General features: G+C 41.2%; 1 protein-coding gene across 15 annotated transcripts in view; it reads left to right on the top strand.

Annotated features, from left to right (window-relative positions):
- The window catches only part of ablim2 (actin binding LIM protein family, member 2), a 100713-nt gene that overhangs the window by 72842 nt on the left and 2105 nt on the right, over window positions 1-25766 (top strand). For 7 of the 15 annotated variants that reach the window (XM_030432091.1, XM_030432093.1, XM_030432092.1 and 4 more), the window contains 10 exons: window positions 644-761; window positions 2556-2843; window positions 7246-7353; window positions 10392-10445; window positions 14754-14791; window positions 14990-15098; window positions 15220-15278; window positions 18954-19014; window positions 20475-20482; window positions 20607-20687. In XM_030432091.1, the coding sequence (XP_030287951.1) occupies window positions 644-761; window positions 2556-2843; window positions 7246-7353; window positions 10392-10445; window positions 14754-14791; window positions 14990-15098; window positions 15220-15278; window positions 18954-19014; window positions 20475-20482; window positions 20607-20687 (924 nt within the window). Of the gene's footprint in view, window positions 1-643; window positions 762-2555; window positions 2844-3517; window positions 3590-7245; window positions 7354-10391; window positions 10446-14753; window positions 14792-14989; window positions 15099-15219; window positions 15279-18953; window positions 19015-20474; window positions 20483-20606; window positions 20688-25766 lie in introns of all 15 variants that reach the window. The other 8 variants (XM_030432103.1, XM_030432102.1, XM_030432105.1 and 5 more) reach the window with 5 other exon arrangements.

The following is a 25766-nucleotide window of genomic DNA, read 5'->3' as shown; positions in this document are numbered from 1 at the left end:
TGAACGACTTTATTTTCTGTACATTATAAAATGAGATTGGTCAGTTGCAACGCTTGTCCTCGAGCAACATTAGGAACCAAACCAACACGGCAATGTCTGATCGCCGTGGTTCTGGCTCCATCAAGCTTCTTTTTGACACCTTAATCGTTGCCCGCATCTCAAATGTAGTCAGTGATTCAAATAGGTCTGAGGTAGCAGATGTGTGACAGCTGTTTCTGCAAGCTGCCGAACCAAGTAACATGTAAGAACCTTGAATGTGTTTTCCGTAGACTGGATGGACTGACCCCATTGAGTAAAGGACCAATGTTAGCTGAGCAGCAGTCAGGAAAAATTCTAATTGAAATTACACCACTCCGGATGAGTCAGGGATATTGGGATATATTAGTGTTTCACTGCATTGTTTATTCTGTGACATATCCCCCAAAATAATTCAACACATTTAATTGGGCTTTTATTGCATATCCGTGCACAGGCATACTGTATATGGACCCATATTCCAATATCCCTAACTAATTTTGAGTAGTGTGGTTTGTATTTCCTTTGAAATAAAGTCAGTAGCCACTTCTATGCATAATTGATTTCAGTGAAACGCTGACACTGTATGCCAGCCATCCCATGGTGACTCTTACGTGTGTCCATTCAGGGTGATGGGGAGAAGTCACCCCGGCAGCGGAGACCCTCCAGCCCCAGCTCCAACAGCTCCCTGGGGGGCTACGGACGTTACACCCCGTCCCGTTCTCCCCAGAATTACAGCCGACCAGGTATCAGCCTCACACCCACATGACAAACAGTCCTTTATCCATTAATGCAGTTCTCATGTCAAACACTTCCAAGTTTCTATTTCTAAGTTCTTGAAGGATTACATTACCCATGACTCTTGTAACATCACATGCATACTGTTTCCCCTGACAGTACTTCTGAATAGTGAATCATAGGAAATAAGATTGGGAGGAAAAAAGCTTGCTGACTGTATTTAGGGCAAAACATCTGCTACAAAGATCACAAATGATTCATCACTTGCTGCATGTTGAGAAGATTTCCTGCTGCTGACCATACCCCAAACCAGAAATTAGATGCCATGCTCCTCTAGGGTTTGATTAAAGATCTACTACCTCATTATCACATTGTCCAAACCCATCAAGCTAAGTAAGCATCTGCTGTTTTTACTTCTGAATTAACCTTTTCCCCCCTGACAACAGCAATTCACTCTTGCGTGATATATCCTGTACAAGCACTGCTTCAACTGGAAGCGACATTATTTCCTGTTTTGGGCCTCTTTTTTTATCAAGCATCTCAGAATTCCCGCTAGGATGTGTACTGACGTAGGACTACAAAGCACAAAGTTTTGAAACTTCCTACATGGATTTCTTTTAGCAAGGAGAAGGATACACACAAAGCAGAAAGTATGACTTGTTTATGTTCTCCTGGCAGCTGTGGTTTGGAGTGTTAATCATCAGAAAAAATGGAAATGTGGAAAATGCCACTACAGCACTATGTGTATGTCAAAATCAATACCAATCTTAAATCTCATATTTCCCAATGTGTCATTTCCATAGCAGGCTGTTAAGTAAACACTGAAAGTTATGTGCGTACTGAAAAAAAAAAAGTTGTTAACAGCCTTTGTATATTCACACCCATACTTATGACCAACCGTTGCTGGCCAGATTGCATTGGTAGTATAGTCATCTGGTTTTGAAAACAAAGAAGAATGTTGAAAGATGAATCTCTTTAAACAGTAGATAACTTTGATTTATTTTTGCTAGCTCTATCCAAACACACATCTTTTATAATGTCTGTTGGATGTTTTAATCAAGGTGCGGTGCACCAACATGGAGAGCATCTTCTCTCCCACTGTCAAAATCTGCTTCCAACTTAAAACTAGTTATTTTTCGTGAGGTCAACAACTTGGGAAATACATGAATACAATTTAAACACATCTCAATTTTTTTTTTTTATATAGTTTTGCCTTTGGCAAATATGATACATTGATCACATAATTGGTTCTGATAGACCCAATTGAGAACAGATATTACCCAAGTCAAGAGTGTTGATAAAAAGCTTTTTTACACTAGGCCTTAAAAAAGTACAAATGTGCATCACTCTCTGAATTATTTGGCACTTGTTTTTGATTTCCTACTCTGAGACACTTGACAAATAAAGGCCCTGATTCAGAATAATAAATTCAGTGTTTGTACATCTTAGAACTTAGGCCATGAACTGCCTCGTGTCTTGAGTTCTTCCATTTAACCCGTTGAAGAGGATATAGGGATTGCTTCATAAAACAGAATTCATTCATTCTTTCATTTTGTAAATAAGAAAATATTATGATTGTGGGATATTCTTCAGATTTACTGCAGATATTTAAAATCAATATTTATGGATTGACTGTGTGCTGTCAACCACATGTAAAAGGATCATACATTTATTTAAAAGTATTAATACCTACTATTCCTGTTTTTCCATTCAATTGCAAAAATACATAATTAAAAAGAAACTTAATACCCTCACAATTCATCTGACTCAACATGTGTCCTGTAATCTTATTGGTCATTCAGGGCCTGAGATATACCTTGGCAGTAGACCCAGCAGCCAGGCCCGTGACTCCAGTTCCCTTCCTTTGCCTCCAAATCTCATGGGTGCCATTAAGTACCCCTCCACCTGTGCAAGGGACTCATCTTCCCTCCCCATGTACTATTCTGGTTGTACTGAAGGCATTGGCGGCGTTGGTGGTGGTGGCAAATGCTCACCCACACCAGCAGGGGGCAGTGCAGGCTTGTCCTTTCATCTAAACCCCACCACCCTGGCCATGCTGCAGCAGCACAACTACATCCCTTACTTCAGAGGTATCAAAGCACGTGAGACCAAGACCTGGTCTAATACAGACAATGGACAACTTGCATTACTCTTGTCAAACAGAAACAGAAACTGTTGGCCCTTTCAAGTATTTCCCAAAAGCTAAAATATGAAAAGGGGATTCAAAGTGCCCCATATGCGGGGTTTACAAGGTGTCCCCCAAGCAGAACAGAAGTTTGCAACCCTTGGATTTAGGGTTGAAAACATGAAAATGTAGCAAGTTGCTGGTTCATTCTGTGTTTGACCGGGACCAAAGGTCCTAAAGAATGTGAGTGCTGTGATACAACCATTGACTTGACTTCACTTGGCATGGGCAGTGGTCCATCACACAATTAACCATGTGTTGGAAACTGGTACCCTGGGTCTTTTGGTTCACCATAGACCCATGAGTCATAACAGGAAACATAATGTCTGACCTTTTGTGCACTGCATTTCAGTCTGTAACCACTGTTTGATCACTCATCGAGATTTATTTTCATTAATCTTTGAACCAAAGCCATGGAACTGCTAATGCTATGCACGATACCACATGGCCTTGAATTCAACATCACAAATCAGTTCTGGAAACATTCCCCTTGCACGCTGCAACCCTGCAGAAAAGCTTGTCCAACCAGTTCCCTTTGATTCATTTTCTCCTCAACCCCTGGTTCTCCTCACCCCTCAGGGTTCAAACTGGACCCCCTACCTGACCCTAACCCTAGGACATCCCTGCATCTCAGTTTACCTCCTCCTAACGGTAAAAAAATACAACTAGTCTTTCTCTTCTGTGTTTCCCCTCCCCTACTGGAATGGTTAGCAGGTTATGTGATGTTGTCCGGTACTGTGGTGTTGTCTGGTTTCATGGGGTGCATCAAGGTACATTCTCAGGACCACTCAGTTGTTTCACATTCTGCTTGCCCTGTTCACTTGTGTCTGTGGACGTGGTTGTTGTCGTGCATGGTTTACCTTGATATAGAACCTGAGTGATCTTTTAGAGGACAGTTAAGGAGGATTTCATTTTTGTGCTTGTCTGTTCAGATTGTTGACCTTATTGTATGTCTGCCTTTGACCTTTAATCTACCCCCATTGTTTTTCCCAAATAAATCCCTTGTTTATTGTAATGTGTTAGACTTTAACCTATGGTGTTGACCTGCTTTTGTCCTCGATGTGAATCTGAAGGAGAGTGGAGGGATCTGATGACTGATAAAAAAAGAAATTGAGGTTTGCAGACAGGGTGACAAGAGTCACGATGAAACAGTTTAGACTAAAATCAGGAACTTGGATTTTAGTTTTGTTACTAAAACAAAAACGTAAGACCGTCAGTTCTTTTGGCTTTAACATTGTGCTCACTCACAAAGGTGCTGAGGTTTACGAATTAGTGGTCAGACATTCATGTAAGTTGTTGAAAAGCGACAAACCAAGAAACCAAGAATGACAGTAAAGTTACCAAATCCTCTATTTTGAACATCTGCAGTTTACTGTTTAGCTATCTGGTTGAAATGTGAGCTACCTTTGCAGGGATCACATCTGGTTTATTGTGCAATGAGGACTTGTTGAGGTTGGATTTCTTTTTTGCCACCTCCTTCCAGGAGCTACCCAGCTGTTCCAAGACCTTATACATTTTGTTGATGAATACTAGTAAACCAATAATGATAGATACACAAAAAAATCATAAGTGGTAGGATCTGTAGTTTTCCTTTAATTTTGTTATACACAGTTTCATTAGAATATGCATGTTAGCATGGAGGGAATGAGCCCTGAAACCTTAAAATAGGCACACATCTAACATATGCTTGCTGGAGCCATGGCTGATTAGAAGGAAGAGGTAAAGAGGGCAACGACATGAGCTTCCACTTGAACATTTGCACAGAAAATCACGAACACGCGGTCCAGGGTTTTGGTGGCTTTTCCATGACAGGGTGGAGAGGCTGAGACTTTCTCCGATCCGAGAGATGAAAGAGAGCAGGGGGAACAGAGGAATGAAATAGCCCAGGCAGGCCAGAGCTGTAATTTAGGGGTCTGGTTGCCAGTTGCAGTGGCATGTTACATAGAGTGCTGCTAGCCCTGTTCAAGCCCAAGCTGTTCCTAACATGCCGTGAAAGAGGGCTATTTGTTTTCATGCAACAGGCTCATGCTTTCATGATCTATTAGGTCTCCTCAGATGAGTTTCTGTTGTAGTTGGACTTAAGAAAAGCCCAGGGTGCTAGGATGTGTTGTCTAATGGTGGAAGTTGAGAGCGAGTTGAGGTAAGAACCATGCAGGGATGAATGAGGCATGCTTTTGTTTTATTTCCCCATTCCTTTTTCATGACCCTCAAACCATCTTTTATATCTTGTTACTGTGTTATTGGTTTTTAATTAATGGATGGCCTCCACCTTTTGATGAATGTGTAATCCCTTAACATCTCCTCCCTAAACTTTCCAATCCTCCGACACATCCTACTTTAGCTCCAGATGTTTGTGTGGAGGATCTGCCCTACATTCAGGCCTGCACTAACACTACTCTGATGTGTTCGTGTGTGTGTGTGTGTGTGTGTGTGTGTGTGTGTGTGTTCGTGGGCATGCGTGCAAGATTGGTGTGCGTGCAGATCACTACACATTAACAACACTGCTGTGTGTGTGTGTCGGTGATCTCATCCACTTGCATCCAGATTGCTGCTGATGGTTGTCTGAGGGAGACGAGTGTGTGTTCAATCAGCTAACACTCGCTCATGTACACCCCCAATCTTCTCTCTCTCTCTCTCTCTCTCTCTCTCTCTCTCTCTGTTTCTTCCTCAAAGCTCTGGATGTAGAGTGTTTATTACTTTTGGCCTGAGGGGTGTCAGTGACTCCATCACCCAGCCTGCCTGTGACGTGACACAATGGGGCTGTACCCTGGTTGTGATCATAGAGATTAAACACACATGGATGCAGTCAACAAAATTCAAATGTTTACTACACTCTCACTCAGAAGAAATGGACAATCGCAATAACACACATTGGGCAACAATGAATGATGAGTGAATGGATAAACGACGAGAGCAGACCACTGCCAACATGTTTGCTAGAACTTAGCTTTAAGCTCGAAAACTAAGTGGAAATAAATTGTTGAATACAGTGTAGAGTAAGAGCTGCACAATAGCTGCTCTTCCCTGACAGCTGTTTCTGAACATTTGTTGAGACTTTTCCAAAAACCAGCAAGGCTTTATTCTGCCATAGGTGTGTCAATGGTCTGGTTTGACTTGGCATGTCGTTCCACCCTGGCAGGGATTTGCATCTCCAGCAGAACAGGGCTACTTGCTTGAAGGTACATCTTTAACTAATGAGGAGCTTGTCTTGAGTTGCTGATGGTCAAAGGAGCAGCTGCAAATATGCTTAATTCCTGCAACATAATTCAGTGAAAGCCGCCGCTATCAAAGCTGCTAATTCGGTGATCAACACTTTCCCTTCGGGTTTTAAGCAGAGGGTGTCAGAAAAGTTACCACAGGTAAAAATTGGGACATGATGGCAATCACTCATTGAGGCATTGTATCTCCGACTGAACAGATGCCACCCATTTACATCAACTGCATACTGTATGTGTCGCACAGCCAAGATCTGCATCTTCGGGTTTCAGACTATCTTTGGCACTATCAAAGGAGGACTATTCTATCCAGGTGAAAGGTGTATCATTGGGTCTCATTCACCAGTTAGGGTAAAAGGGAGTGTGACATTGACTACACATTGCAAAGATTGGCCGGAGTAGTTCAGGCTTTACATTGAGTGGTGGTTGTGAACGAGAGCTCTGCTATAAGGAGAGCTATCTTTTTACTGGCCAGACATACTTAAAGCCCTCACCTAAAGTCATACGCTTGGGGTAAAATGAATAAAATTGGAGATGTATGTGGCCAAAGAAGGGTTTCTGTGAAGAATCCATGCAATACTACTTAGCTTTTAAAGGTAGTGCTGCTTGTCAAAGAGAGGAGCCACATGAGGTGGTAGAGGAAGCCAGGCATGCTTCCCTGTGACAGGTTAGCAGAATGCTTTTGATACACTTGCAAGATAACATCACCAAGCCCATCTTAGTGTTTGGAGTTCCAAGGGGGATCTGGAGGACATTTGATCAAAGGGACAACATAGCATGTCATTATCTAGCGAAAATGGTACCTTTCCAAATCCTATAGGATGAATTTTGTGTCCCATCACTCGACACGTCACTAGAACGATAGGGCTCTCTACCAAAAAATCTGTGAATTTGTTTAAAGACTTTGTTTTAGTGTAGTAAAAAAATACAGTAAATGGCTGGGTTATCAAGTCACCTGCATCATTGTAATAATAACTTAATATTTGAGATTTATCAATATGGTTACCATAACGCTGCTTTTTTGCATTTTTCTCCCAACCATTTCCCCTTTTGCCTTTCATGCCCACTGCCTACCCTGTTCCCAAACTGGAGGTAGTGAAAGTGGTCGGAGTACCCCCAGCTTATCCACCTATTCTGATGGCAAATCCCCCTCCTCTGCTTCTACATACGTGGCTGCTCCCCGGCATTTCCACATACCAGGTAGGCCTTGGGTTGCAACTCAAAGTTTCCTTCATCTTTACACGTCCAGCAGAGTAGGCTGTCATTAGTTGACATTAAGGGGTATCAAAAGGTAAAATGGTATTATACGATTTCCAGAAAGAATGTATGCCTGCTGTAACATTTACTATTAGAACCTTTGTCTCTCTGTCAGAAATATGTTATTAAATACGAAGGTTTAGGCTGAAAAGCTCCTGTAGTTGAACATTTTGAGTCTGTTGGGACTCTAACCTACCCAACATGATTGCTATTTCCAGGTTTAAACTTCAACTGATGGAGCTTAGGAAATGCAAGATATGTATTTGGTGTTTGGTGTTCATTAGACTGCTTTTTTCTCAGGTACATGCAGAAATAAGTCCCATGAATCTGTCGCTTGTTAGATATGGACCCTCACGCAAGCATATTTTTTAATCTCATCCTGAGCCATGTCCATTTTGTTAGGTTTGCTTTGTGTTCCACGTCTGATTTTAGCAAGCCATGTCAACTGAAAATAAACTTCAACTTCAGCTTCAACTTGATGAATGACACTTGAACATGAGTACATGGATGTGTGTTTCAAGGATTTTACCCTAAATGCAAATCTATGGCTAGCTGGTTGTAAAGAGTGAAATGTATAACTTCATATTGTAGAGCTGTAAGCCCTGCCATTGAAAATTAGCAGATGGACATAACAAATTTACAGCCCAACCGCATCAGAAAAACATCATAATAGGTTGATTGCATGGAGCTGATCACGACCCATATTTGCATTTCTTCTTTGGCGAAGTTCTCTAGTGGTCATAGTAAGTATTACAGCAGCAAAAGAGGAAGTCAAACAAAGATGATAAAGAGTGATATGGTCTGCATTGGGACAAGATGGGTAGCTTGGTAAAACAAACACAGGATTTGCACCCAAAAGTCAATGGTGAGTTATTTACACTTACCAGTGTAGTCAAGTTACATCACATAAGGTAACGTAACCTAAATTATGTACATAACGTAGAGTTGTATGTACTTATACATATAAAAGTTAAGTTATGCAAGAATATTTCCTATCTTGACATAACCACAGTTTTCCTTAAACATTTACCATCAGGTTTCGTCCAGCTGTGGCTGGGGTGTTGCAACAGCCAGGTTGTTTTGGGAGTCACTGACATTCGACCTAGTTGTTTGTTACACTTTTGAGAAAGGCAGACTTTCTGAACATGACTTGTATGACAGATATGGACTACTGTAATTTTAAAATGGTTAGGGTTAAGATTGTCTCTGCTCAAATGAGTGGTTCTTGCATGAGGCCCAATGACTTCACACTTCTATGCCTTTGTCTTTTGGTTTGTGTTCTGTATACCTCCAGGACTCTTTTATTCCCAGCGACCCCACCATTTGCTCATTTCAAAGCGATTTCTCTGTGACGCAGCAATGACCTTACATGAAGCTGCATCACTTAGAATTACATTTACACTATACTTGGACAGGAGTTGACATTAAACGGCATTTTCTTCAGTACTTTCAGTCCCCTCACAAAGGAAATATGTTTGATCCAACATATTGTTCCCATTGACGATTACACTGTCAGTCAAGCAGGGGGGGGAAAAAAACCTCCCATGTTGGAAGCAAGTTAAGTGGAAAAAAGAGCCAGTGATTATCCACTTAATGGCTTTCATAGTCATCATCCTTATTGCTTTTATATGGATATTGTTTCAGATGCTGGCAGGCACTGAAACAAGCCCCCCCCCAAAAAATCCCAGATGTGTTGTTTTATTGTGAGTCATGTTTCTGCTGTGGCTTAATGTGTGACAGTTGTTGCTAAGCATCTCGTTTCAGAGGCCTGTCTGGGTCCACTGATACTAAGATGGATTAGAGAAGCCTCGGGGTACAAACATACTGTCCCCATTATCCTCCAGAGGCACTTCCTCTCTCAGTACAACAAGACATCAGTTACCTTTCAACTTTGTCACTATTTTTGTGATGTTTGTATTATTAATTTATTGATTCCAGTGTTTCCCACACATTTATTTATTTGTGGCGGTCTACCACATATTCATTTTCTATTTTTGGAGCTGCGTGTCCAGTTTTCACCCACTCAAGAGTCGAGACAGCGCACCCATCAGAGAATAGCATTATGGTGTATACTCCGTGGGTGGCATTGTGGTTTTTAGTCCGACGGTAAAATCAACGAAGAAGAGGAGGAGGACTATTTAACGTAGTTGGCTTGACCGTAACGTCCTCGGCAAAGAAGATGGCTGGCCTCATCGTCGAGATCAAGCCCCTACAAAGAGCGCTAGGCCTTGAAGCCAGTTTTTGTCGTGGCCAAGCCGTGTAATTACATCGTCATGCACTGGGGACTTTTTCACAAAAGCTAACACTCTGAAAGACGTGTTGAGACGTGTAAAGACGTGTAAAACGATAGTAAAAGCCCCACAACCCCACAAAATGACTTGTTTTACTGTCAGAATTTGGGCAATTCGGTCCAATAAAATTTGGAGAATGTAGAGGAGCCACCTGTTTAAATTTGATCCCCATCCAAGTTAGCTAGGCGCTAAACTGGAAGTTAGCCGACTCGGCCGGTCTTGAGTGTGCATGCTCTATGGCACCCAAGCTGGATAGCCCCCGTCACAATTAAAGTCTAAATCTGTGGGAAACACCGGAGCAATTTGAAAATTTCTAAAGGGTGCTAATACGAGGGTGCTGTTTGATGCCATGTGTGGTTTCCGATATCATTTGAGTGTCGTTGAACTGTTCTGCATCAAATAACCTCCCATTCAACAAAGACAAAGACACTGACTTAATTTGAATATGTTGCATGAATTGTATTAAAAGTGCTGATGTTTCTGATGTGCCATTAAAACAAAAAGAAGAAGAAAAATATGTTGAATCGAGCTCTACTGCCCTCCCCCCCCCCTCCTTTGGCTTCTTCAAAATATCTCATCTTTCAATAACTGCTAACTCATGCTTCTTTTCTCCATTCTCTCTCTTTCTTTCTCTCCCTCCCATATTGGCTTCTTCCATTTTCTTTCCTCTGCGTCTGTCCCCATCTTCAGAGACTATGGTCAAAGATAATCTTTATAGAAAACCCCCCATCTACAGACAGCATGGTACAGTCTTCTTCCTTGTTAACACTTCCTTCTCTGGTCTGGTCTCTGCACGATGTGTTGCATGTCGCCTGTCAGTCATCTCCTCATCTCCTTCCCTTTTTTTTTTTCGAAGAGACTCCATGGATCTACATGCATAGCGCTGGTGTAAAAAAAAACAACTGCATCTATGTTATTTTATGTTATCAAATCAAATCAAATCAAAAGTGCATAATCTGTCAAGGTTGAACATTTTGACAGGGGGCAATGTTATGATGAGACTGACTGAGAGAAACCAAACATTATATTTTGCAATCCAAAGGTAATGATTAAAGACAGCAGACTGTTGAGTCTGCCCTGAGTGCAACTTAAGTGCTTTAGTCGGCACTGGGCAAAATATATGCTTCAAAATAAAGCTAATTTTAGCCAAAAGCCAAAGTGGACGTTACACGATCAATCAGGCCACTGACTAAAGACACGCAGTGCTGTAGGCAGCTGTTCAAAGTAACAGTGAGACATAGTAATACACTCCAGTTTGAGTAATACATCAGGGATACAGTAACACATCATCAATCCAATACCTTTTGGAATTACATCCATGTTGAACAATTCTGCAGTGCATTGTTTACTTCCACTGTCAGCACCAATACAGGAAAAAGTACTTCATCGTGCAGTACAGCTAAGGAAACACGACAGTCAAGTTCCAGCAGTGTTGGTGGTAAATTGTTACGAAATAATCTGTAAGAGTACTCAGATTACATTTTGTTGTAACGAGTGACGTGACACCTCGGTGCTGCATTTCAAGTAATCCATTACTGGAAAAAAATTGCTGTCTGATCCTTTCCTTTTGTTGCCACAAAAATAAAATAAAATACATATCATATACGAGCTATAAGAGCCTGTGTTAAAGCTGCATGCCTCTGCCCAGTATGCTGTCAGATTGTTAGCAAATAAACAGCTGTAAATATTATATTGCTTCTGTTATTCCTATTATTAGTTAGCAATTGTGGGCTGTAAAGAAGGCAACAAAATGAAGGAAGAGTCAATGCATTCAAAGGTACATGTACAGTTGGCTACACGCCATTTGGACGATATGAACAATGTGCGCAACAAGTCACAAAGAGGTTTTACCATCATTTTTTGGTAACTCCAAAATACTCTAATGTGTTGCTTTTCATTGTAGATAGCGCAGTTACTTTTACAAAAAGTTACAAAAGTTACTTTTTGATGGTAGTAATCTCGTAACATAACCCAACACTGTTGGTTAATAATGATTATTTTCAGGAAAGTTTTATTTTATTGGACAGGACAGTTTAGTGGCAGACAAGCAACAAGGGTCCCGGGATGGGTAGGACTTGCGACACAGGTCCCCGAAACAGAATCAAACTGTGGACGATGCAGTTTTGTAGTATTCACCTTAAAGGGTGTCTGTGGAACTTCTGTGCTGTGCTGGAAGATTGTTAAATAGATACACTTTAACTGTTCAGCCCCAATATTGCCTTCTTTAAAACCATAACAATAATCCTTCCCTAACCTTAATCAAGTGTTTTAGTTGCCTAAAAGCATTGTTATCATATTAATTATAATAATGATATACTAAATGATGCTTATTATTATGTTGTGCTGAAGCTGGTTGTTGAACAGCCCAGTTTCCAGAATAAACTGTTGGCATTTTACATTTCTGACAAGCACATATACGTTCAAACTTGTTCATGTCGTACGTATTATTTTAACATTTCTACAAAGCCTGTCATATCACGTTTACCATCGGGACATTTTTCAGCTGTTTCTGTGGTGACATTTTTTTTATTTTAAGTCAACACAACATATATTATAACCCTTGCCAATTTGTTTTTGTGAGTTAACCTAGCTGGGCCACGAGCAACACAAAATTAGAGATGTAACCTAGGGACACGCCTCGTTGGAATGTAAAGAAATGTACAGTTTCAACGTATCTGTGATTTGCAGAAAGGTACATTGCCCTAATTTATTCTGGCGATTAGGTTGGTCTTAAACACTTTAACATGATTGACAGTTCCAACTTATAGAGGGCAGCATGGCTGATATTTTCTGCAATGCCTAATTGAATGGTAGATTTAACATTTAGATTAACTAGAAGGAGGAGAAAATCATACTGCTCTTGTTTTTTATCTTGGAAACAAAGTCTACAAAAACATTGCCCTAAATTTCAATAGCTGATCCAACAAATTGTTTATTCATCTCCTTGTGGGACCGATCGTTGTAATTTGGGGGCACTTGGGTGTTAATTTGCTCACTCCGTTCATGCATGTCTGCACTCATCTCACCGGCTCATTTGTTGGTTTCAGTGGTGATGTTGTGACTGTGTGTCCACTTGTGTGTGGTTGCATACGTGATTCACTTTGTATGGTGACATTGTTGTTGTGCCAATCACTGTGTCTCTCCCCTCACCACTGTTTGTGTGTCTTATTGATGGTGTACACTTTTTCTCTTTAGTAGCCCTCGAGCTATACAGTATGTCACTGACAACACGATGACACAGGAGTCCAAGGAGCTTTTATCACTTCTATCACAGAAGGAAATATCCGTCTTTATTAGATGTGACAAGTAAATCAGCTGCATATGGCATACAGATTTATGACATGACTGTCAGCATCTTGATTGTGTGCATCCAAGCAGACATGAGGACACTAATAAGGTGTGTGCTATTTGTCAGTAAGGTGGAAAAAAAAAGATCTTTATCTACTTAACCTTGGAGCTCTGTAAAGTGCCATTACATTTAAATGGACTGCACATACTTTTGAGAGTATTGGCCCATTGGTTAATTGATCCAATATGTGATAAGAGATTTGCCATTATAGTCATCTAAATCCCTCTGTCCAGTGTATGAGCTAATGCTTCAGCATGAAATACACTAGGTGGTCATAGCATTTCCCACAAGGAATGGTAAGGTTGTTTGTACACAAAATGTCAAATAACTTAACTTGTATTAAGTCATGCACGCAAATTCACATATCATAATATTAAATGACAGTTGACATTGCAGTATGTTGGAGGAGTGGATAAGGTGACACACCTTTGCTCAACATACAAACAGGCTAAAAACAAAGTGTCACTCTTTCCAATTTTCTGGATAAAACTACATCGAATCCAGGCAGATTTCGGTCTGAGTTCAAATAGTTGCCTTGATCTGACAGTCAGAAAACTCAGTTCGATTTGCACTGTAACAGGCTACAGAATTGAAGAAACAACATATGTCATAGCCTAGCATCACAACTGTACAAACATTTGTATAAAGGGGACAAGAACAAATAAGTAAGAATGTACGATATTCATATGAAAATATGAAAACAACAACTGAGCTTAGAAGAATTTTCTTCTGTTACAGTAAGTTGCCATTGATTTTTAGTTGCAGATATTTCAAATTGTACATGAATAAATCGGAATGAGACTATAAATTATAGTGTTTTGTCTTCGCATGGATGTATCGGTGATATCCCTAACAGAGAACAAACTGAGGGATTTGGGAGCTTGAATAAATAATTTGGGGATTTATTAATTCTATAGGACAATTTATTAATGGCATTAGACCTACTGTGTTCCATAATAACTAGACTAAAAGGTCTATTATAGTCACCAGAGGCCCCATGGTTATTGTACCACAGGAACAAACAGATTACTGAATAAAATAATGAAATAAATTGCCCTGAGGGTTATGTTAAAGAATAGGCAAAGAAGTGTCCAAAATTAAAAGGATTCATCATCTGGGGAGCATGAATACATGCTGTCAGTTTCTAGAAGTAACAGCAGTAATCTACTCATTTGAATTAGAGATATTTTGAGTACCATTGGAGACTTTGGGCCAATGTAAGCGAGGAATTAAAGGACAGGAGGTCAAACCAAACAAAGAAATTATCCTATGGCCCCATAGGATTATGGGCACTGTAATTCTTTATTCAGAGGAAAGCCCATGGAAATCCAGCCGTTTTCAAAACAAAGTGTCATGGATCAAAATATTCATTAAGGGGAAGTTTTGACCCAGGTAATTTGCAATCCTCATGGGACCAAATCCTGAGCAAATTGCAAGTCATGGCTAATGGGTCGAACTCCCAAAATGTCAGTGCAGACCTGTAAGTGGGATGTGGATATAAATGTTAGCGGTTGCTATCTGTCCTGTCTTACTATGCAGTCACACAGTGCATGTAGAGCTCCCTGTAGATGCCATCTGCAGCTGATGATGTCATGGTCCACGCCTGAGTTACTGTAGAGTTAATAGTGCAGCACAGTGGCGTCGAGGGGCAGATGATCCAACACGTTAACTGTGACATCCTGTAACATCTGACTGTTTTACAGCTTCTAGATCATCCTGGCAGGATGGGGAGGATGGCAAGGTGGGTCTGTGTGTATGTGTCTGTGTCTTGTATGTTCATATCTGCCTCTCTTCAAGTCATTTTCTCAAACTTTGCAAATTACTGTACATCCATTTACTAATTCACTAACTCATACTTCTTCATCATCCATCACTTCTTGGCATCTTCTCTCCTTCTGTCTTCGTCTCTCTGTCTCTCTCCGTCTCTCTACCTCTATAGAGGACCAGCTGGATGATCTTAAAGAGTGAAATAGACGGACACATGGGTCCAGAAGACCTGGATCCTCGCAAATCCACATGCAGTCTGCCCACTGACGCCTCCCAGCCTAGTGAGTAACCAGTTTGTACAATCAACCTGATGTGAAATGACATGATTACAACAACATGGATCTTAACAGTATCCAAAGCGTAAAAATAAGATTAAATATATGTATTTATTTATTTCTGCAGATTTCCCCTACAATAAGTCTGCTTCCTTACCCGGATATGGACGGAACGGCATCTACAAGGTGAGCTGCAGTGATCGTGACATAAAAAGGCTGAGTCGCAATTAACACCTCTAACCAACTCTGACTGGCTGTTCAGTTAAATCAGGGGTCAGCAACCTTTACTATCAAAAGAGCTATTGTTGCCCCCACCCCTACCTAGAAAAATCCACCTGGAACGTATTTGTGTCTTATAATGAAGGTAACGCAGCCTAGAAAGTCCAAATCAGCCTATCAGAATTATTAATAGGCCTGAATGAGCATTCATTTATATTTATTAAAAGAAACAGAAATAGGAAAGGGACCATTTAGTGGTATTTCCAAGGTATTTCCACTCATGTGCAGGACCTAGGTGTGAGATGGCCATCAGCTGTTTGTTGGCCTTTGTTCCCACTAAATATTTGAGGTCAGTTTGGTGTTTTCTGGGCCCTTAAAGGAAAATGATTTGTGTATTATAACTTATGAACAAGCTGACAGTTCAGTGTTTCCCACAGAATCAGACTTTTATTGTGGCGGTGGCTGTCTAGCTGGGGTGCCACAGAGCATGCGCACTCGAGACTTCCGTCAACCAAGTCGGCTAACTTCCGGTTCCGGCTCCAAATTATAATAAACTGAATTGCCCAAATTCTGACAGTAAAACGAGTCATTTCATGGGGGTTGTGAGGCTTTTATTACCATATTATAAACGCGTCTTTCACAGCTTTTGGGAGAAAGGTCCCAGTGCATCACGTGACGATATAATTACACGGTTTGGCTACAATAAAAACTGGCTTCAAGGCCTGGCACTCTTTGTCGGGGTATGATCTTGAAGATGAGGCCAGCCGTAGTCTTTGCAGAGGATGTTACGGTCAAGCCAACAGCGTTAAATAGTCCCCCTCTTCCTCTTTGTTGATTTTACTGGCGGACTAAAAACCACGCCGCCATCCATCAGTATATAACATCATGCTATTCACTGTTGGGTGCGCTGACTTGAGTGAGTGAGAACGGGACTAGAAAAAATAAAGCACTCGAATTAGAAGTCACACCAAGCCAGTGCACCCACACTTGACACTAATAGTCGTCATTTGTTGGGAAAAGCAATCCTTGAATGCACAAAATGATCATGGTGGCCAAAAGTTGACACAAGGACTCAGCATTTAAGCTTTCATCTCTGTGTTCTTTTCCATTTACGTTGGATTGAACTAGGGGTTTGTTTCCTAACTTCCTTTGATTTCCCTGTTGGATCTCTTTACTGACCAACATTCCGAGAACTTAGATATTAACTTGGTGAGCATAACCGGTAGAACAAATGACTAAAAACTACAAGAATAAACACAGGTAGTAAGAAATTATGGCATTCCTATAATCCAACTACCTACCTCATAACTTAAACCCTTGCCTGTCTCATCTCGCACCAGGGTTTGTATATTTCCACCAAGCCAACATGACACTATAACCCAAATGAAATAATAACCAGTCCTCAGAGTCTTTGGGTCCCGTCCAGTTCACGTCTGGCACAATAAAACCTGGGCCCAAAGCCTGGTTAGGGCTCGAGCCATGCCAGGGGGTGCGCTCGATTTGCGTTGGCTCTCGTTCTGAGAACTTTGAGCATTGAACTTATTGCAGTGTGACTCGTCAAGGGAAATGGGGTGTGACTGTCACCATGGTGTGGCGAGAGCTAACTGAGGTGTTAGGGAGATCTGACGGTAATTGCATTTTAAGCCGCTAGGTAGTAGTGTTTCTCAGCCGAGCTCTATAACCCACTTTGGTACAGTCATCAGACAGGCCACAGTCTTCATGTGTTTACACCATAGTTTCATCACGCACACACACACACACACTCTGCTTATCAACACAGGAGGCCTCAGAGTAACATTCAAGACCGTTTGACAGTATGCCTTCTTTTCAAAATGCAAGCTTTTCTCTAACAGGTTTGGAATTAGATTATACAGGGGGATCAGTCAGCCATTCAGTCCTCACTTAGGAAGGGATCTGGTTTATTATGAGGACGTTGGGGGTTATTTGGTCTATCATCCAACAACATGAAATATTGCTTCTCCCGCTCTGTGTTTGTTGACAGATAGAGGACAGGCAGACAAAACAGTACAGAGAAGGAAATGAAAGCTCAGGAGCCGGGACCGATTCATGGCGCAAAAATATATTGAACTATTATTCACTTGTTGACATTGCCGGTTAGTGTGTTTGACATGGTGGATTAAGTGTGTTTTGCAGAAAGAAGGGGAGGCTTTATTCTCTCCAAAATGTGGATATATGTAGCATTATACCTGTCGAATACAATATTGTTCTGTGCAGTTACATTGTTTATGTGCAGAATACCTAAAAGTGCTCAATTTCAATTTAAAGTCAAACAGACAGTAATCAAACACCAGTTTGCTAACATGGCAACGTTATCATTCTGACATTTTGCAAGCAGCATTTATCGTGTTCGCCATCATCTGATAGCATGTTAGCATTTTATAATGCTAAAGCTAGTAAGCACAAAACACAAAGCTCAGCTGAGGGTGACGGGACCCCATAGTGTTTGCTGATATTTTGTCATGAACCATCGTACCCCGGTCACGTTAACAATTTAATCTTCTTCACTCGAAAGTGTACTTCCGAGGCAGTAAAGTAACCAATCAGAAGCCCTTTTTAGATAGAAAAGGCGGCACATTTGCTCCAATGTAAGGACGGCAATGTGCTGGCCTGTCTTTCTAAAACGGAGGCGTAATATTCCTCCTTTTCCAAAAGCTGCCTCCGAGGTAGGCGTAAACATGTGACGTGATGTGAAGCTCGAAGTTGGGCTGTGAACAATGACAACAAATTTGACTTCAAAATAAGAGCTTTACATTGCACCCCATTGGAGTTTAGAAATGGGTTCTTAGCGGGGGGCTTTTAATTTGAAAGTAGTGACCATTCTTAGCTTGCCGACACAACAACAAGCTAACACAACCAAACAGCTACAGAGACCAAGGAGACGCTAGCATCTCCTGGATCTCAGCGGCTGTCCAGTTGCTCATCTTAATGTCCGCAGATGAAGTGATGACCTGACTGCTGTGATCAGCTGTTTCTTGGTTTTAAAACTCCCCGACTGTGGGTCGCACTACAGTGCAGATCATTGACACCTCCGCCCACCTCACACAGAGGCCGGCACATTGCCGCCTCGTTTTTAGATAGCAGGCGAGGCGGAAATAAGTGTACCCTCCAAGGCGGAAAATCGGCAGACCAAAACAGACCCTCAGTTTGCCGGCCTCTGTCTAAAACCGCGGACCGAGCTGCCAAAAGGACGGGCAAATTGGCGGCTTGGTGCCCTGTCTAAAAACGACTATTGACTCACGGACAGCAGCTCCAACCTCAACAGAAAAATGTAAAAAGAAAACTCACATTTATGATAATATGATAGCAACCCATATTAGCCGGATTAGGTCTATTAGTGGAAAAACAACAAACCATGTGTCACATCACTTTCTCCCTCTTTTTATGGTCGCTTTTTAGTTTCGCCAAACTAGGCGATGTAGGCTCTTCATCAGAACAATGTGTCATGCTCACTTCCTATTGGTCACCCCTAAAGAATGTGAGAAAAGCAGTGACTAAAAAGGCTTTCAGATGAACCCTGGCTCTGATAAAGACCAGCAATGGAGCAAGACGTCTGAATTATGGTCTAACGGGTCTTTGTTTATATTTGTGTGTGTGTGTGTGTGTGTGTGTGTGTTGCTACAGGCCGCTGAGATGGTGGAGGATGAAGTGGACCCAGACTCCCAGAGCTGGGGAGGCATGAGAGGTGAGAGTGAAACAGTGTCTCATGTCAAGGTTCTGACATTAAGCTTGAACAGTGTCTGAGGGTGTTATATTGGGTCCAAATGACCAAACTGAAGTAAACTACATTTCACTACATTCTGACAAAAATGTTAAACCATAATCATAAAAAGGCTGCAGATGAATCAGTAATGAAAAAAAAGTTGGAGCCGCAATGTTGAACCATTGTAATTGTTGATCCTTAAAAATAAAGTCGCAAGTTAGCAGTTGGTTGGTTCCGGCAGAATTCTTCCCACTGAAATCCAACTTTCCTCTTTAATGATACTATTGAGGTTTATCAGGATTATATTCTCTAATATACCTTTTATTGGTTATTTTATTGGATGTTTTCATTCAACTCAACAATGTCTTGAAAATAGCCTCTTTTTTAAAATTAATTTATAACGTTGCTTCTGGCCACTGCACCGGAACGCACCAATTAAGGCGTTCAATGGCATCTGTCTGTACAAAAATTGCGGGAAAAACATAATTTCTGTAGCACTGCCTTTTATACCTCTGACCATAGAATAACTCTTGACAGTCTGGGGAGGACTATCCAAGGCTATACTTTATGTCGTTGCCATCGTTGATCAACACCATGTCCCCACTCCCCCAGGGTTCGCTCTCTGGACAATAGACAGAAAGTCTTAGTCACTGTAATTTGGTTAAATTGAGTTAAAAAATGTTCCTGAACATCGGCGAAACCCTAAGAATAATTCATGACGTGAATTCATTTAAATGGTTGTTGCAGAGTGGTTACAGTAATCAAATTCAAACAAGTCATTTTCTTTTCACATGAATTTAATAGAAGTTTCAACATGAATTTTCCCACCAAAAAAAATTAAAATCCAGGACATGAACTGGCAGGCCCTAAGTGAGTTGGCACGGAATTACTCATGAGTTAACCGAGAGAAGTCCAGAGTGCCCCAGTGTTATCACCTTAATGCAGAAAACGAACAGGACTTTTACCTCCGGAACCTGGGACTCCGAAAGTAACATCACAACTTAGTGTCATATTTCCTTTAACTACAGATCTAAGGTCAGTTTACAATCCCTGATTACATTGTGACCAAGCAAGCAGAACCCCTCCAGCTCCAGATCAGTTACTGAAGGTAACAACAGAGAGAGGTGATGTCATTTTTTTTCCAGCTGTGGAGTTATTGGCCTGTGTTTACAAGTGTGTGTACAGTCCTGGCTGTATCTGAGGCAGAGACTTGACTTGACAGGATGCCAACCTCATTACCGCGTGTTCGAGTGCGCGGAGCGACCGTTTATAATGCTTTTGACGCCTTTGAAACCCAGTATTTCTGAAGAGACTCGATTCCACGAGGTGTAATTTATTTTCAGGCTCTATTATGGTAGTTTTCATAATGGCTCTGCTATTCAAATAAAAACTCGTTCCACCAGATTAATCCCCATTTTCTCTCTCTTTTTCCTCCCTCTCAGAATACAAGGTAAGATTTCGCTTATTTGTTAATGCTTGACAAATAATGTTCTTGGCCGCTGTGTTTGGACACTGGATTATGATTGTTTTCCTTAATAATTCTCCCACAATACTTATTTCTTTCTGCGTGCCAGATTTACCCTTATGAAGTTCTGGCAGTGACGCATAGAGTGAAAGTGAAGCTTCCCAGAGACGTAGATCGCACCAGACTGGAGGTGAGCTCTAATCTTCTTCCTCCCCGTTCTGACGTTTCCCCCCCTTCTATCCACAGGTCATTAAAAAAGCCTGAGAAAATGTTTAGCTGTGGTTTAAAGAATGACTTGAGAAATCAGAACACTGCAGTTCTGGGTAAAGCAGCCAGGCACTTAAGCCAGGCGGAATAAAAGTATCAGACAAAGCTTAGAGCTTTTCCAGAAGTGCCACCTCCAAATTATGTAAAGGTGGAGGCAATTTGCTGTTTTGTTTCTTTTTGTATTTTTTTGTTTCTTAAAAAACAAATATACTGTCAATGCACGTGGACAGTGGTGTCATTTGTGTACTTGTGTGCTGTTTTTAAAAATCTAGTCTCAGGCCAGTCAGCAAGCAAGAAGATGATAGAAACCAAGGACAGTAAACATAAAGAAGGTTAAAAGGTATGTTTTCTCAATCAGGTGGTAGCACAGACAAGTTATCGACATGAAGTACAGTAAAAGGTTACCGTTTTGAAGGTAAAGCACTCGTTAGAGCCTCTGATTGTGAACCTGGGAAAATTAAGATTTGCAGAACGTTCAATTGTGTGACTGACAGAAGACAGGAAGGGTGAGCAAGGGCAGACTGTCCACTAGTTAATCGATTGCGGATGGTGTCCACATTCACAAAAAATAAAATGCTAAGATAAGTCACCAAATATACTTAACCGTTAACTTACCTAGGTGGATCGCTCGAATATTATACATTTAATAGGTTATGTATTAGGAGACGGTCAAAGTTTAAGGTGCCCTGCAGGCAAATCATATGCTCACTGCGGGCTACCGGGCACTCGTGCGCACCGTGTCGGCTACCCCTCCCTCCCTTGGGCAAAGACCTTTTAGACTAGCCTGTCTACTCGGCAGCCAGTTATTCAGTTATATCAGTTTCAATGATCACATGGACGAAAAAAAACTGCATGTATATAATCACATCAATAACACTGTCGTGAATTTGACTGTGTCCTCACGTCAGCGCAACTACGCAATTGGCGGGTATGTTTTCCCAGCTCGGCTGCTGTAAAGCATATGATTGGCGATTGGGAGGATGGGGCAGGGTATGTGTCATAAAACATCCAAAATGTCTCTGACATGGGTCGACTGTTGTGTCTTAAAGGCTGAAGTTGCTGACCTAATCTTTGTAATGTGCGTGGTGGCATTTATACAGTTATGCTCCCACCAAACAGCGTTTCCCTCTAGACATGACCAAACAACACCCTGTGTGACATTTACTTGAAGCATACTGACACTTTTAACCATTCCTTGACTAGCCTATGCAGAGCACTGACCTAAACCCCAATCCAACACCTCTGGGTGATACAACTGGGCTCAGTGACTGCCCAGTTCTTGTGGTCGGATGGGATCAAATCCCTGCACCCAGGTTACAAAATGTGGTGGGAATGCCTGCAACCAGAAGGGAGGAGGCTGTTATAGCAGCAGATTAATTCTCATGGTTTTAGAATGACACATTTAACAATGACGTGTTGGTATATTGGTTTTGGTTGTAAGGATTTTATTTGCTCTTTAAAGAAAACTCTTTAAATGTAAGCTAAATAAAGTCAATAAATAGTTGGACTTGATTTAAAATGAACATTATCGGCAGAAGTGTTGGTTTTACCTTCTGAAGTTGTATCACATTACCTTTTCTTGCACTGGGTCATTGAAAGTTTAACCCTACATTCACGTCCTATTATAAAAAAAAAGAAATAAGCACAATTAGACTTAATGTCCCGTAATAGCTAATTCCCTCCAGTTGTTTTTCTTACACTACCGATTTACAGATTCAGAACTTTTCATTAAAAACAGGAAATATCTTAAGTAGTCTCAGATAATGTTCCACATAAGAAGAAAAAAAAGCCCATTTAAAACCTTCAGATTGTGGTTTGTCTTGCGGTGCAGTACTGATGGTCTTGGAGTTTCACGTAGCTATTTAAAAAAGAAACCCCCTTTAAAATGTTTAAACCTTCAGTAACCCTGCTATAAGACCTGCCTGTGAGCGTTTAGATTATGGGAATATTGTCCCAAGAGGAGTCAGACTGTCGTGATTTCGAGGTGTTACTGACGCAAGAGATCCCCTTTGTGGTTGGGAGCACTAGACTGGAGTGATATTGTCATTAGTATGAATGTATGTGTGTGTGTGTGTGTGTGTGTGTGTGTGTGTGTGTGTGTGTGTGTGTGTGTGTGTCAGAGAGAAATATTCCAACCTCTGTTTTACCCACCACTCTTCCTGATCCTTGACCCCAACGTGGAGTTGGTTTACCAAACTAATCAGCAAGCTAAACCCGTATCAAAACTTCAGCTCAGAGCCAGGGGGCACTTCACCACGAGGTGAGTCAACCAAATGGGACGTCTCTGACCCATAACTGGTGGCTGCTGCGAGGAGCTCGATGTCAGCCAGGAAAATTTTGTGCACAGTGCATAATGGAATAGTTCAAGATTTTTTGAAATATCATAGATTAAATTGGATTAATTTCTGTCAACATTTGTGTTACGTGCAGAGCTGCAGTCAGGATGTTGTTAGCCTTTGCATATAGACTGGAGGGCAGCGTCTAAGTTACAGTGTGCTGACATGTATCCTCCTCTGTCTACACAAGTTCGGTGTCAGTGTGTATGTCATCCTTCAACTATGATTGTGTCTGCTTATCCCTCCACACAATAGTGTGGCCAAACTTCCAGCGTTGGTGGGGTCTTGTTAATCCAGTACGCTGAAATGACCAAACAGCCAGCTGTAGGTGTCGCACGTAAACACCTTACTGAAAGAACATTTACATATACATTTAATTTAGTGTAGACAGTATAGAGGGTTAAATCTTTTCTGAGACAAGTTATGCTTTCAGCAGTAGAGACATTTTAATAAAGGATTTACTAACCCTAAGAAAGAAGCTTTAAAGGTAGTAGCTGCTGTGTGTGTGTGTGTGTGTGTGTGTGTGTGTATACATCCATATATATATATATATATATATATATATATATATATATATATATATATATATATATATATATATATATATATATATATATATATATATATATATATATATATATTTAAACATGAAATTGCTAATACATGCATAATAATGTATGTCTCAATCCTATAGGCAACAAAAGGCTTAGTAAAGGTTTAACAATGCCATAAAAAGCATGTAAGCTGTTAGTGCTGTTGCTAGCACTTGATGTGGGGCTTTTCGTTGTGATCTCCAAAGAGCTCATGGCTAAAATCTCATAGTGTGAACATTGCTTAGCCAGCACCAGCACTTTCCACGGTTATCATTCATTCATGATACGTTTCCAACTTCATCAACACTATTACTGTTGCTTAGCTCACTTAGCTAACATTTCTAAAAGGGCCAAATGCACTGAAAAGTGTCTGATGCTTGTGTTTTGAAGCCCATCTATTGTTTCAAATGGCCAAATGAACATCAAGGCTCGTCAAACTGCCACGAAGCCTGCACTTGACAACGTTTGGATTCTGATGCATGAAGTGAACATATTGGGCTGGAAGCCATATGAATGGTGTTTTTTACTATCACTTGCAATAACTTTACTTTATTAAATATTGCATAATATTTCTTGATCCTCGTGTGGTGTTATTCTGTCAGCTTGGCAGCTGAAGATCTGAAGGGGATCTGTTTTTGCTTCAGAGAGAATATCACATTCCGTCCTCTGTTGGTTGGTATGGAAACCAGGTGATTTGCTATCAAACTCAAACAGCCTGCCTCCAATTTACTATCATGATCATGATCACACACAACTGCTGTGCACAGCGCAGCCAAAGTATTACAATAAAGTGCGTATGCTTTTGTTCTGGGTCTAAATCAATACCATGCACGTTTTGGTTCCATGGTATATTTATGACATTTACAGAGGAGTTAGTGAGTGTTCGCAACACGAGCCAGGCTGGGTTTTGGATAACAGTTTTGTTTGGATGAACTTCTGAGGGTCGAACTTGGTGTGTTAAACCTCAATGCAAAAGGCAATGTAATGCCTGCTCATGTGGTCCACACAAACATGATGTTAGGTTTGGCTGGATGTCGACTGCGCGGGTCCAATCTGAGAGTATGAGGCTGCTACTGGTTTACATACGGCCTGTGTGTGGTAGTATGGAAGTGGGAGGGAAATGTCAAGTGTGCCCTGGAGGAGGCAGAGGGAATCTCATTGGTTCAGGTAAAAGTGTTGATTAATGGAGCTAAAGAACAAATTAAAAATAAATTAATGAATTACCTTCACGATAAAAAAGATACCATGGCAGAAGGCATTATGCTAATCTCGGTCTCCAGGTTTGATGTTAGCCTCCAAAGATGCCCAACTTTCCATGCAGAGGACTTTTCGTGGTGACATAAGCACTCTCCACCGTTTTCATCAGAATATCCAAATAACGACATATATTAAGGAAGAGCGCTGTTACGGTGGAGTATAGGAGACTTTGAGAGTCATGGAATATTGAAGCTGTTCTGGAGGCTTGTGGTGGAAAGACACAATGGCATGCCGGGGACGACTGAAAAATGTGGTCGGGTCGAACAGAGATTTGATGCCTCTGGGGTTAAAGAGGTTTTTATGTGTGTATGGTACGCATGACTGTTGCTCAGCAAATAACATCCTCAGCCAAACGCCAACTATAATGGAGTACCTTCTCATGCTGTTGCTGTAGACATCTATTTCTCTACATTCGCTGGCTGGTACTTCAGTGCAAGGCCTAAGAAAAGTCAATAGGAGGAGAGCTAGTTAGTCAGCGGCAAGTGGGCAGCGTAGTCCTGTGTTCGGCTAAGGGAGCTAACAGAGCTAACAGCTAACACATTTCAACACATAGCAGCACTGAGAGTTCACGTTCACTCGAATGCGAAGCGCGAAACTCTGAAAATAAATGTGGTTTAACGTGAAAACACAGCAAGTTTGCTTCTTCGAGCTTTACTTCTTTTTTCAGTTTTATCGTCGGCTGGCAAAACGTCTTATAGGTGCATTACTGCCAGCTGCTGGACTAGAGTGTTGCAGCAGATTGGCAGACGAACAGACCTATAGTCTCTCTGTTATATCTGTTTTAATTAGAATGATCCCAAATGTAATATTGTGTTT

Source organism: Sparus aurata, chromosome 10 (genome assembly GCF_900880675.1).
Source record: "Sparus aurata chromosome 10, fSpaAur1.1, whole genome shotgun sequence".
Lineage (NCBI taxonomy): Eukaryota > Metazoa > Chordata > Actinopteri > Spariformes > Sparidae > Sparus > Sparus aurata.
The sequence above is the reverse complement of the archived record's forward strand: the minus strand, read 5'-3'. Positions and strand labels throughout refer to the sequence as shown.